This window comes from Podarcis vaucheri (assembly GCF_965113315.1).
Source record: "Podarcis vaucheri genome assembly, chromosome: 11".
NCBI classification, from domain to species: domain Eukaryota; kingdom Metazoa; phylum Chordata; class Lepidosauria; order Squamata; family Lacertidae; genus Podarcis; species Podarcis vaucheri.
In genome coordinates, this window is record NC_138749.1 from 38,435,596 (window position 1) to 38,448,806 (window position 13,211).

The 13,211-nt window shown below is 41.3% G+C and overlaps 1 protein-coding gene across 7 annotated transcripts in view; it reads left to right on the forward strand.

The window, feature by feature from the left end:
* Positions 1–13,211, forward strand: part of CAST (calpastatin) — a 59,427-nt gene that overhangs the window by 26,927 nt on the left and 19,289 nt on the right. For 4 of the 7 annotated variants that reach the window (XM_082191429.1, XM_082191434.1, XM_082191430.1 and 1 more), the window contains 13 exons: positions 3,402–3,467; positions 4,565–4,615; positions 5,769–5,825; positions 5,915–6,028; positions 6,574–6,675; positions 6,754–6,816; positions 7,142–7,240; positions 8,576–8,656; positions 8,744–8,797; positions 10,146–10,244; positions 10,346–10,441; positions 11,698–11,799; positions 12,924–13,007. In XM_082191429.1, coding sequence (XP_082047555.1) covers positions 3,402–3,467; positions 4,565–4,615; positions 5,769–5,825; positions 5,915–6,028; positions 6,574–6,675; positions 6,754–6,816; positions 7,142–7,240; positions 8,576–8,656; positions 8,744–8,797; positions 10,146–10,244; positions 10,346–10,441; positions 11,698–11,799; positions 12,924–13,007 — 1,068 coding nt within the window. The remainder of the gene's footprint in view (positions 1–3,401; positions 3,468–4,564; positions 4,616–5,768; positions 5,826–5,914; positions 6,029–6,573; positions 6,676–6,753; positions 6,817–7,141; positions 7,241–8,575; positions 8,657–8,743; positions 8,798–10,145; positions 10,245–10,345; positions 10,442–11,697; positions 11,800–12,923; positions 13,008–13,211) is intronic. The other 3 variants (XM_082191431.1, XM_082191433.1, XM_082191428.1) reach the window with 2 other exon arrangements.

Genomic DNA, 13,211 nt, shown 5'->3' on the forward strand with positions numbered 1-13,211 from the left:
CATCCAATTGCCTCAATCAATTTTTAAAGAACAGTAATGAACTCCACATAACTGAGAGACATCAACTGATACATAGTGTGGACTGGGGTTGGGAACCTGAGACCCAGGGCCTCCAGCTCTCTCTGTCTGGAGCTTAAGACTTTCTCCAGGCTACACCTGCCATGGGAGCTTTTGCCTGACTGGAATATGTCCTGAGCTGTGATAGCACCCTTTGCTTGCCTGGATGGGAGAGATGTATGTAGAAAACTTGTGTGTGGTAGGAATATACCGTATATTTTTCGCTCTATAAGACACACCCGACTATAAGAAGCACCTAGTTTTTAGAGGAGGAAAACAAGAAAAGCCAGCATGAGCCACAGACACGCTCGCTCGGCGTGAGTCTTTAAAGGTAGAGCGGCTCTTGCTGGCTTTTCTGGGAGATAGGAGAAGGGACTGACTGGCTGTCCTCCATCCCTTCTCCCACCTCCCTGAAAAGCCAGACCAAGCTGCGCAGCTATCTCTGAAGCCTGCATAGCAAGAGGGAGACCTGCGCAACGCCTCTTGTTGTGCTGCCTTCCCAGTGAAGCAGGATGAGGGATGGAAGGGAGCCATAGGGAGCCCCTTTCATCCCTCATCCTGCTTCACTGAGAAGCCAGCAGACCAAGAGGTGCTGCGCAGCTCTCCCTCATGCTGTGCTGGCTTCAGCGATAGCTGCGCAGCCTGCATTCACTCCATAAGACGCACGCACACTTCCCCTTACTTTTTAGGAGGAAAAAAGTGTGCCTTATGGAGCGCAAAATACGGTAGTTTACTGCACCAAGGTAAGAATCACATTACTTGATCTATCTGGTTTTGCCTTTGGTTGCATCCTCCACCAGCATGCAGCTCCTAAAAGCTTCTGTACAAGGGGATGCAGCCCTCCAGCTGAAAAAGATCCCCTACTCCTGGTCTAGAGTATTTAGCTTCTATTAACTTGCTTACTTGGCAGTTATAAATCACGTTTCTGTTAAGGCAGGTTTGTCACAACTTGTCAGTGTAAGCCAAACTCTGAGAGATCTGTTCTTGCGCTCTGGTGTTCACCTTCATGGGACTGGCACTCAAGTGCTCATATAAATAGGCAAAGTGGGCATCCTATTTATAGATTCAAATGACTACTAGAAGCACTTGGCATGTTCCTTACCTTGTCAGAGAGGGCGCCAAAAACCCAGCTCTAGAAATGCAGAGCCTGTTTTTGCACACAATTTAGATCAGACCATAATCACAATTTAGATCAGGCCATAAAACTACTTTGAAAACTGAAGGGAAACTTATTGATATGGCAATAGTGGTCTCCTTTTCAAAAGGAAAAAAAGTCATTGATCCCACTGGAAATCTTCTAGCCCCTTAAAGGTAAAGGTAAAGGTACCCCTGCCCGAACGGGCCAGTCTTGACAGACTGTGGGGTTTGTGCGCCCATCTCACATCTATTGGCCGGGGGCCAGCGCTGTCCGGGGACACTTCCGGGTCACGTGGCCAGTGTGACAAAGCTGCATCTGGCGAGCCAGAGCCGCACACGGAACGCCGTTTACCTTCCCGCTGGTAAGCGGTACCTATTTATCTACTTGCCCCCGGGGGTGCTTTCGAACTGCTAGGTTGGCAGGCGCTGGGACCGAGCAGCGGGAGCGCACCCCGCCGCGGGGATTCGAACCGCCGACCTTTCGATCGGCAAGCCCTAGGCGTTGAGGCTTTAGCCCACAGCGCCACCCGCGTCCCTTAGGTGTACTTAAAAGAGATCTCTTAATCTAAGCCACTATATATATATAATTTTCAGGTATATTTTCCATTTTTATCCTCATGGTTCAGGTACAGAAGCACATAAAATTGTGAGCAGATTTTGTGTTAAAATGGGACCCTTTCTGTCCTCAGACTGCAAGTACCACTGGCCTATTCCCAGTCCTATTCTTCTTCTGTCTTTCCCATGCAACCCATTTCTTTTGTCCATGAGCTGGATTCTTTCTGAATTTTAAACTTGAGTTCCATCCACAATTATATTGACAATCTCTTAGCATTACTTACACAACACAACAACGGCTGGAAAAATAATAGACTCGGTTTCCAGGACAGCTACTTTGGATAAAGCAAGGGGATCTCTCCCATCCTCTTCAAATGGGTGCTACCCTTTGCAGCAATGCCCACATGGCCTCCGGCGGTGAAAAAAGGGTACCCCAACTCCACCCCACCCCCTCTGCTCCTGTAGCTTTAAGGTGGGATTTGTGCTGGTTGGCTAAGAAGTGAAGGCCATCAATGCAACTGAGTTCAGAAAGAGGCAGCTTAATAGAAAAGAGAATGAGGATGGGAATCAACAAGAAGAAGCTGCATATGCAGCTGAAGGATCATCTATTGAATATATTTTCACAGCTCAGCTCTTGCAATGCATAATATTACATAAAACAATCAGTCAGTATATGCACTGTTCTCTAACAGTATTATCCTGTTTACCCAGAAGTCCTGTTTAGTTTCCTGGAACATAGTCTCTTTCTAGTAAGTGTGCAGAGCATTACAACCTAATAACTCAAGCCAGTGATGCAGCATAAATTCTGCAGGAAAGGCTATGCTCAATTCAGTTCTATTGTTTTCTTCTCTTGCTTTGATGTGTTTTATGGCTGTAAACCTTCTGTGCAGAATAGGAAGCTGGAAAAGACATTGTTCTAATTGGTACCTAAATTCAGTGTTACTTTTAACGCAAGCGCAACACTTACTTGACCTTCACAACTGTTGGCAGTTGTTAATTTTTTGGATGCTGGTTACCTGTATATTCTGGGGGGAAAGAGAGTTGGGGAGAGGTGAACAGAGGCATAGCCCTGCCACGTGTTTCCATACCTTTCCAAGACAAGTCTCTCTAGGTCAGTGTGACTTTTAAAGAATATGGCTAAAGCTGCGTAGGAAGCTGACTCAGACAATTAGTCCATCTAGCTCAGTATTGTCAACACAGATCGGCAGTAGGTTTCCAGGATTTTAGGCAGGAGTCTCTTCCAACCCTCTCTGCAGATGCCAGTAACTGAATCTGGGAATTTTTGTATGGCAAGGCTGTGTCCTACCAATAAGGCTTTCACCAAAGGAGAAAGTTTTCACCATTACAAGGAATACATGGGTACATATGGTGTTCAGACATGCACCTGCTAATTCCTGTAACGTGCACCTGTGCTGGAAACGAGGGTGGATCACATGTTGGCATGGAAGCTCTTTTTACTGAAAATGTCGTGTTTAAAAATTCAACCTTTCGTAAAATAAAACGCTTCCTCACAAAGCCTTTAAAAAGGGAAAGGCAATTTTCTTTTCAGTGCTTTATGCTCTAAAATGGCCTCCCCTGTTTTTGAAACACATTTCCTTGGCATGCCTTACACAATTTCTGTAAGCACCCTGAGTTTGTGCTCTCAATATTAGGCTTCTTCAAGCCAGCAAAAGGCCAGTGGAGTGGAATCTCACAAAAGAAAACGAAACAAGAAGCAGGTGAAAAGAGATTGGTTTTTGTGTGTGTGTTTGAAAATAACACCAGCTACACCAGCAGCATGTGCACATTCATCAGTCTTGAACTAATAAACTTCATTTTATGTATGTCTTTAGTTGCATATAGTCACGCTGCAATCTTTTCCAAAGCATACAGTCCGCCATGGGAATAAACCACCAAACGTAATTTCATTTGTGTCCTTGTTCTTGTGGCGTGACAGTACGCAAACTACTAGCTAGAGATGCGTGGTGGCTAATATCCATGTAGTGGTCGAACTTCACTATTGGAGAACTATATGGATACAGCTATAGCAGACTTGTTTGGGCTACAAGACAAACAGAAAACCTAGGATTTCCTGCTCTTCCTTTGTGTTTATAATGGAGTTCTTGCGTACTTTTGAAATGTGTGCCTGTGTGGCTTGTGTGTGTATATATATATATAGGCACTAGAGAATGCTTCAGGTCAAATTTTAGAATACTGGCTAATCCAGAGTAAAACATGTAACACTTGAGTTGAAGTGAGCAATTTACAGCTGTGTTGCTTGTGTTCTTTGAGAGCTTTAAAAAGCGCTTGTTGGTTTAATGATAGTAAAGCTGCTCCCGAGGTCTTACTTGCTATAAATTCTCTCTCCTGACTGAGAATTCTCTCCCCTCTCTTTCCATTCTAATCCACCATTTAAATTGTTCTTCCCACATAATTCCTCAACACGTGGATTTTATAATTCCTTAACTGTCTGCCTGTGTTTATGCTCTGCTTCATTTCATTCTGCTAGCTTCACGGTTAATAAGCAATCTTGTGCCACACAAGAGTTAAGAATTCACTGGTCAATTAAAATACGGCTTTCAAAAAAGCCTCATGGGAGTCATAGTTTTATTTTTTTTACTCCTTAGCTATTGGTTCAAAATATTGCAATCACTATCAGTAACAGCTCTCAGGGGTTTGTTCTGCTGTAGCCAATGAATGTTCCCGAGGAGGAAAGTCCATTTCATCAACTTTGTTCATGCTGTTTCTGCTTGTAAATATTGTTGCATTCTAAGGAATATCAATTTATTTTTAATATAATAATTGGCTTTTTCGTTTGACATTGTTCATATTGTAGGCAGCCCAAAAGGCCAAAGCAGAAGCTGAAAAAGCTGCACAGTTAGCTAAGGTAAGGTAACATACATTTATGTTTTGAATTGCTGTGCCCTGAACTAATATCTCATAAGCATTTACATATGTGATGAAGCTCGCTTGTTTGACTAATCATTATTTGTTTTAAACAAAAGTTCTGGGTTTCATAATCTATAATTCAGGGCCTTCTGAATGTGTTATGAGTCTTTTAGGTTGCTTCCAATGGGGTGTTGTAATGCCTATTCTGCAGCTTACAATAACTCTGAAAAAGAAAATAGTGGCTTCCTGACAGTAGCAGCTTGCCCAGTTGACTATCCCTGCCCATTTCCCATTTCCGCACAGTGTCAAAGGAAAGCAGCCTGGAATTAAGTTGCGCTGAAATCAGTGGAGATTACACTTAGTTCCTAGATGCATTTTAATAAGAGTAAATGAGCTCTTAGGGAAAAGCAGGATATAAAACAAGAGGAATAAATAGCTTCCATTATGCACTTAATCTGGTATAAACAAAAATGGTTTGTAAACTATGTATCAGAAAATGAGCTTGCATTAGCACAGTGGCTGTTAGTTTTTAGGAACATTGCCTGTGCAAATGCATGTCCACAAGGATGTCAGTAAGGGGGGGGAAGACAGCAGCACCAGGAGAGCAAATGATGCAAAGACCCTCCCCACACTCGGGGAATGAAGAGTTAGAATACAAGTCCCATAGTTACTGGGCACAAAATGAGTTGCACAGGGTCACTTAAAACCATGACGAAACCTGCACATATCACTTCTGCCTAGAAATAATGAGGCAGAGGCAGCCCATCCTATGATTCCCGTGAGTGTATTTCGATCCTTCAGGAAGACTTGTCAGATGAAGGAGAAGTGGGCTGCAAGTCAGTGCAGATTCAGTTGAAGGCTTGCTTGCAGGGGCTGTGCTCATCACAGATTCATTCAGATTTTGACATTCAGAGGGGGTGTTTACTTCACCAAGCACCCCTAATTTTAATGCAGTTGTGCTCATAGACATGTGATACAAATACAACTTATGGATATTTGGACAACGTTCAGGCTTGTATTATTCCGTCATAGCGAAAATACTTTTGACTATTACTTTCTTCATTGTGCAGACTAGTTTGTTTACATTTTATCTGTAACTGTTTGTTTACATTTAAATTTGATCAATTATATTGCTATCTCTTTTCACACAGCCAGATGATTCTCAGTCTAAACGTTCATCAGAAGAGAAGCAAAAAGAGCCTGGAGGGGTAATTTTTATTTTACTTACTAGGAGAGATAATTCTTTACAATGCAAATTTATGTAAGGTCATTCATCTTTTTATGTGTGTACATGTAGGCAAAAAGCCAAAGCAAACCTGTAGTGGAACCTAAGCAACCAAGTACTGGAAAAGTACCCTCTGGTCAGATTGACAAGACAACAACGCAGCTGACATCCAAAGAAGAACCAAAGGTAAAATAGAAGCAGAAAACCCTTCTTCAGAAAGCTTTTGAGTGGCACTCCCAAGGTTAGGTATCTAAAGTGTTTGCCCCAAAGGATGGGACAAAAATTGAATAAAACCCAACTTTAACTGGACCAATGCATGGCTTAATACCATTTTATCATCATAAATAAGTTGAATAAATGATTTGCATTTTTCCTGCTTTTTTCTAGTTATAAATTAATATACTGTAATACATAAATACACTTGGATGTTTTTGTTTTTCTTTGCAGTAAAACAATCACAGAACATTAATATAGTTCCCTGTAAGTGTTGAATAAAATGTGATTTCTTATAGATCTTTTTTTTTTTTTTTTTGCAAGGCTGACTTCGTAATGTCTGGCTATATGTGTGCTTTCCCATGTTCAGCTTCCCAGCTGTCATGCAATTGAAACTCCAGGAAGGGAAAACATTATGTCCATGCTGCAACCTAGTTTTGTGTAGGTTGTAGTTGGGCTGCCTTAAAATATTAATGGCAAAGTTTCATCTGGACCTCTCTAATTTTTCTCCACTTAAGGCTAAACCTGATGACAAGTCATTACCCACCAAGGCAGCTGTTGCAGCTGCTGGCACAGCTGGAGCAGTAGCAGCTGCAGGCTTGACTGTTGCAGCTGCAGAGGTAAGTTTAGTGTTTGGCATTAATCGGATGCAAATGTAATCCTATGCTTAGTTCTCAGAAATGCATTCTTATTTGCAGACTAAAGAAGGCAAATTGCCAGCCCCAGTGCCAGCTGCTGCAGAAAGTAAACCAGCTGAAAAGGTAAGCAACAGTTCATTTGCTGTCTAATTAGATCAGTGATGGCCAAACTTGGCCCTCCAGCTGTTTTGGGACTACAATTCCCATCATCCCTGACCACTGGTCCTGTTAGCTAGGGGTGATGGGAGTTGTAGTCCCAAAACAGCTGGAGGGCCAAGTTTGGCCATCACTGAGTTAGATCATTTCACAGAATCATAGAGTTGGGAGGGACCACGAGTGTCATCTAACCCAACCTCTTGCAATGTAGGAATATTTTTTGCTGAATTTGGGAGGGAAATCTATAAGTTATCTGAAGTGCCATGTACTTCATAAAAATCTTTTTTTCTAGTCTGACATAGATGCTGCCTTAGATGATTTAATTGATACCCTTGGAGGTCCTGAAGAAAACGAGCCACCTACTCCTGAATATACTGGACCAACAGTTTCGGTATAAGATCTCCTGTATTTAAAGAGCCTTATTTATTAGGCCTGTGTTTGTGAGCTTATTTGTTTTGGTAGCAGTAGCCTTTTTTGTATATGAATTTGTACTTCAAATCATTAGTGAACTTGATCTGAATAGTACATTATAGGATTAGACAGATTCATGGAGGACAAGGCTACAAGGGGCTATTAGCCGCTGCTATTTTTGTAGAAAAAGAAGTGCTGGAGCTCACCACAAACTTCTCCCTTGTTCTCTTAGAATGGTAATGGCACCCACCTGAGAGGTGCTGGAACTGAGTTCTGGTGAGCTCTGGCTGGAAACAAAGCCCTGCTGCTAGCCATGATGTCTTACATTCAACCTCCACTGTTGGGAGGCAGAGGATGCCTAAGAATGAACAACAGTGAGCTTATCCTTACCTTAGCAGGGAACTGCAATTTGTTCTAAAGTGAAAGCAGAAGCTCTCTTCCTCTCCTTCTCACACACATGGAAAAGTGGTGAAGGAGACGCATACAAGCCTGAGGCTCATGCCGTCTTATTCGAAAACATCTAAAACACAGTTTAGAATGGATGGATGGTTGCCTGGACTGGACCTCTCCCTTTCTTTTCCTGTTGTTGAGAATTATGTTATCTTCATCCTCACCATAAACTGGGCTTGAAGCCTAGATTGTCATTGGATCTCTCCATTTTCCAACTTCTAAATTTAGAAAAATACATAATCTGTTTGCAAAAACAGCAAGATTTGTAGAAGTCATTTCAGCAATTTTTTAAAAAGCACCTGAATCAAGGGAACCCAGTTAGGGCCAAACTTGAAAACACATATTGGGATTTAACATGCAGTTGTTGTTTTTTGTTTTTTAAAATACACTAGCAGTAGCTGGCTTGGGACCTGATAATTTTCCAGATTGGGTATAGAGGGGAAGTGTAACTCTTTATTCCCACTGAGGAGGGAATGTGTGAGCTTGAGACTCCTGCAAACCAGTCATCCCCATCCTTGTGCTTCCCAGATGTTCTGGATTATAATTCCCATCATCCTCAACCAGCATGGCCAATGGTCAGGCATGACTGGGAGTTGTAATCCAAAACTTCTTGAGGGCACCAGCTTGGGGAAAGCTGATTTAAACTATGGTTCACTGCTTGTGAACCTGCATGGTTTATATTTTTAACCATGTTTGTTGTTTTTTGCAACAACTAGTAAGTTTAGGTGGTTAACAAATATTAAATATTTGAATGTTACTGCTCTCTGTTTTTTGTAGTAAATCATAATCTTATATAAATCAATTGTATATATTTATACATTAGTCATTGATTTAAAGAGTCAACAATATTTTTTACATGATGCAGGACCCAATGTCTTCCTTATATATAGAAGAGCTGGGTAAACGGGAGAGCACAATTCCTCCAGAGTACAGAAAACTCCTAGAGGTAAGGAGTAAAACCAAAACTGTGCCTTGGATGCTTTCTCTACTGCACATTAGTTGCAGTACTCATTCACAAAACTTTGTTTTTCAGGGTAAAGGAGATGGCAAAGCAGTTCCCTCGCCAGTGGCAGTAGGAGAATCTCAGGTATGGTTTATTTATTTGTCACAAAGTGTGAAAATGGCAAGTTTATTTCTGGTTTTTGAAGATATGCCTAATTCTTTATAAACTTTGCATTGTAATCAATGGATGGATGGTGGTTTTACTCAGAGTAGACCTGTTCACAGACTGAACTTAGCCATGTTAATTAATTTCATTGGGTCAATTCTGAGAAAAACCTAGCTGAATATCACCCTAAATTACTTATGCTTTAGTCCCATTGAAATCAGTTAGTAATGGCCTACATGTGTCAATGAGACTGGATACCTCCAACACATTGTGTGCTGTGCTGTTGCACTTGAGTAGTCTTGGTATTGTTGATATATAAAGGTTTAAATGGTTTAACTACAACTGTGCAGGCTTAATTGGCTTCTAGTATACAGCTGTGGTTAATGTATGGCCAATGCTAAAATCTCTTCATTTGATTTATGCTGAAGTCAGTAGCTAGACTCTAGAAATTGATAGATGTTGCATGCAATAGATATTTATGCTAGTTGATTCACCACAACATATAAAGGTAAAGGGACCCCTGACCATCAGGTCCAGTCGTGGCCAACTCTGGGGTTGCGGCGCTCATCTCGCTTTACTGGCCGAGGGAGCCGGCGTACAGCTTCCGGGTCATGTGGCCAGCATGACTAAGCCACTTCTGGTGAACCAGAGCAGCGCACGGAAATGCCGTTTACCTTCCTTCCAGAGCGGTACCTATTTATCTACTTGCACTTTGACGTGCTTTCGAACTGCTAGGTTGGCAGGAGCAGGGACTAAGCAATGGGAGCTCACCCCGTCGGTCCCTGAATCAAGGGATCAATATCTGGATCCAGATCATAATCTGCTATTTGTCCATTGCTGATGCAGACTGCCACAGGGCAGAATTGCAAACAACTGATAGAGTCAGTTTAGAATAGTCATTCAGAATAGTTTGTAATTCTGCAGTTCCCTTAGCAGATTGTGGGTTGCAGACACAAATCATCTGCAAAATCCTCCTGTTTCTAATAGCAGGCTCCCCATCAAGAGGTAGATTGTCAGCTCTTGACCGGAGATGGCAACCTGTTTTTCTAAAAACTCCAGGGCATAAATATATTTATGTGAGGAGAGTGATTCTCACTCCAGTGTCTGTTCTTCTGCCCCATTTCCCTTTCTGCCGCTACTTCAGGACTGGGAAAATAAGCCACTGTAACTTCCACAGAGTTGCCAAAGTAAGAGGTGGTGTATTTAGCTCAGGATTTGACAACACTACAGCACAGCTCTGCATCCATAAATGTGCAAATGCCCGCAAACTGTAAGCTGCTGTTGGGCAAATGGTTAAAAGTGTAACCCAGTTTGTGTTTTCATTTAGCCAACAATGACAGATGATGACCTTGCAGATGCTCTGTCATCTGATTTTACTTGCAGTGCTGTAACATCTGCTGGAGAGAAGAAAGACTTGCCAAAAGAGGTACCGATTTTGCTGTCTTTTTGAAAGGGCCTCTTTATTAGACATACAATCTGACTCCTGTGAAAAACTCAACACATTTAAATTGTTTCATGTTTTAAAAGAAGCCTGCAGAAGAAGGTGAACTCCTACAAGCGCAGTCTGCAAGTTCGATCAGCAGTTCAGCTCCTCCAAAAGAAAAGAAAGCCAGAGTGGAAGAGGTATAAATTAAGTACTCTGATCCCCTACCCCACTGAAATAACCACACAGAACCTGCTATCCTAAAATAGAATTACAAAGTTATAGAGAGAGAAAGGGTGAGCATGCAAAGACTCCCTGGGCTCCACATAAATTATATATGCTCAAACTGTAATATAAGAGTCAGTGCTAAATCTTGTTGTTTAGTAAAAAGGTATTTAAGCTTTTGAAGACTGGGCTGCAACCTATTGGAGGAAGGTACATTTCTATTAAGAAACCACCTGCCTGCCTGCATCCCCCTTCTTTACTTCAGCATCCCCCTTTGTCCAATGGCCAAGATGCCTTTAAAATCTGGGGGATGATGATGGTGCGTTTGCGCATAAGATTCCAGGTGTGCACATTCTTGTGGATTGGAAACAGTTATTGATTTAAAAGTTTCACCTTTTTACGAATCAATTACTCATTCTGAAATAACTTCAGTTTGGCTGCTATTGTGAAATTATTTGGAACAGTACAGATTAGAAGCTTTTGAACCTTTGGGTACGCAGCCTGAATCTGTAGTAAAAAGGTTCCAAACTAAAATATACTGCAAACATGAAATATAGCCCTCATTGTGGTCATAAGTAGCCTTTTAAACAAATGAGGTGGTTTGAGGAAGCCAAACAAACAAAATACGGTACATTTTATTTCTCATATATGCATTAAAAAAAGCCACATTCACATGCTGCGTCCAGATATTGGAGAATAATAAGCATTAAGTAGCTGGAAATAACACCCAGTCATTTTACTTACCTGAAGTTAGATAGCAGTCCAACAACCTATAGGTGATTTAGTTAAATGGGAATTTATATCAGTGGACTTTCTCCATATAGTGTCATTTTCTTTTTCTTAGTTCACCACTCTTTGAACACAAATAAAATACTTGGATCAAGTTTCAAGACCCAGAGATGGATTTAGTAGTGGCAAAATGCACAAGCCTCAGCCGTTCTGGTTCACTTACATTTTAGCTTCTGCTACAGAAAAGCTAGATTCCTACAGATATGGCGCTTGAAGTGGCTTGACATGTTGCCCAATAGCTGAAGAATACACAGCTTACCCTCCTACACTGCAATGTTTTAGACAGAGTGTCTAGATTACAGTATCCTGCTGTTTAAGGATGCCAGATTCATCAGTGTACTGCCGTAACTGGTGTCCTAATGATCTCAGTATATATTGCCTCTATCGTGAGACATATGCTGTTTTTATAGCCCATGGTCATTTTTATCACTTTGCGATGCAGGCAGCCCTTAGTGACAGCGCCTTGGATGCTCTTGTGGATACGCTTGGCATGCCAGAACCGGAACCGGAAGTAGACCTTAGCTCCATTGTGGAAGTGGAAGAGGTATTATTTACACTGCAAAATCTTGCAAAACATGCCAGGAAAAAAATACTGCTTTGTCTGCTGCTAGCAGAAACCTTTGAAAGCACTTTGAATTCTATGGTAGTAGTAGCTAGTGGCCTGCTTCTTTTCTGAACTACAATGTAGCTTCATCAATGTGGGAATGTGTGAGAATGACTGGGAAGACTTCTGTTAGCAAGCAGTTTTGCAGTACTGTATGACCTTTTAAAAAAAATAAAACACTCCCAAGGCTGCAATCTTGTGCACATCTAATTGGGAATGAGCCCAGCTGGGCAAGGCAAGACTTGCACCTGAGTAAATATAATAGGATTGGATTGCAAGTGAATCAATTGCTGTATAAATAATTAGTACATGATTGATACCACTTAAAGTCTTGAAACTATGTAGACATGCATAAATTGTGGATGACCCTTGGGGTCCTTCCCAATGCTACAATTCTAGGATCCTGTGCCCCATTGACTTCAATGTGTTAAATGCATGATGAAAATGTTGCTTGTGATAGTAATTCAGCTGAAAAATGCTTACTTTTGGCTGGATTACTCTCTTCAGGTGTGTAGCAAAAGCAACAGGAAATATGCAAAAAGTGCTATAAAGGAATACTTTAATTCACAGAAAATGCCCAATGCATTTTAAGTTTTGCCTAGTTATTTCTTCAAGCTTTTATAGTTCCTATAAAAGAAATAAGAGTTCTTTCTTAGTTAATCTTGAGAAATAAAACTGACAAGGCTAGAAATGTATTGGGCCACTTCAGATAAAATGTGTTTTTTATTAGTACTTTCAGGGTCCTCCACCTCTGCCCCCGAATAAATGTTACAGATACAGTACCTATAACAGTTCTTTTGCATCTGTAATATGTATGCATGCTATTTTTTTTAGTTTAGGAAAAAGGAAAAATATAGATTCAAAGATTATGAGTTGCCTGCAGGAGAAATGGGGGTTGGAGGAAGCAGAAATATGCCAAATATGAGGGGTGTGTGTGTATGTATAGAAATATGTTTAAAATTTAACACATTTCTATGGCACAATCGCCCTGACTTCCAGCTTGCTTTACAAAATATCCAGCAATGCAACTCAAGTGTTGACACGTTGTGATTCTTTCTATTCAGCCAAAGGCCAAAGAAAGGAAGGAGAAGAAACCTGGTGAACGCGACGATACAATCCCTCCTGAGTACAGATTAAAACCAGAATTGGTAAAGTTCTCATCTTTACTTTTCATTGAATGTTCTATAAAATCCTACATTTTACCATACTGAGCTCATGTTAAGAAAAATCGAAAAACAACAGCTCTTTCAGCACTCTGTACTCCCTGCTGGCTATGATCCAGCAGCAGCAAGCTAGAGCTAGAAAGCCCCCTCCTCCAATTATTTAAATGTATCTTCTGTTGTCCACCTGCA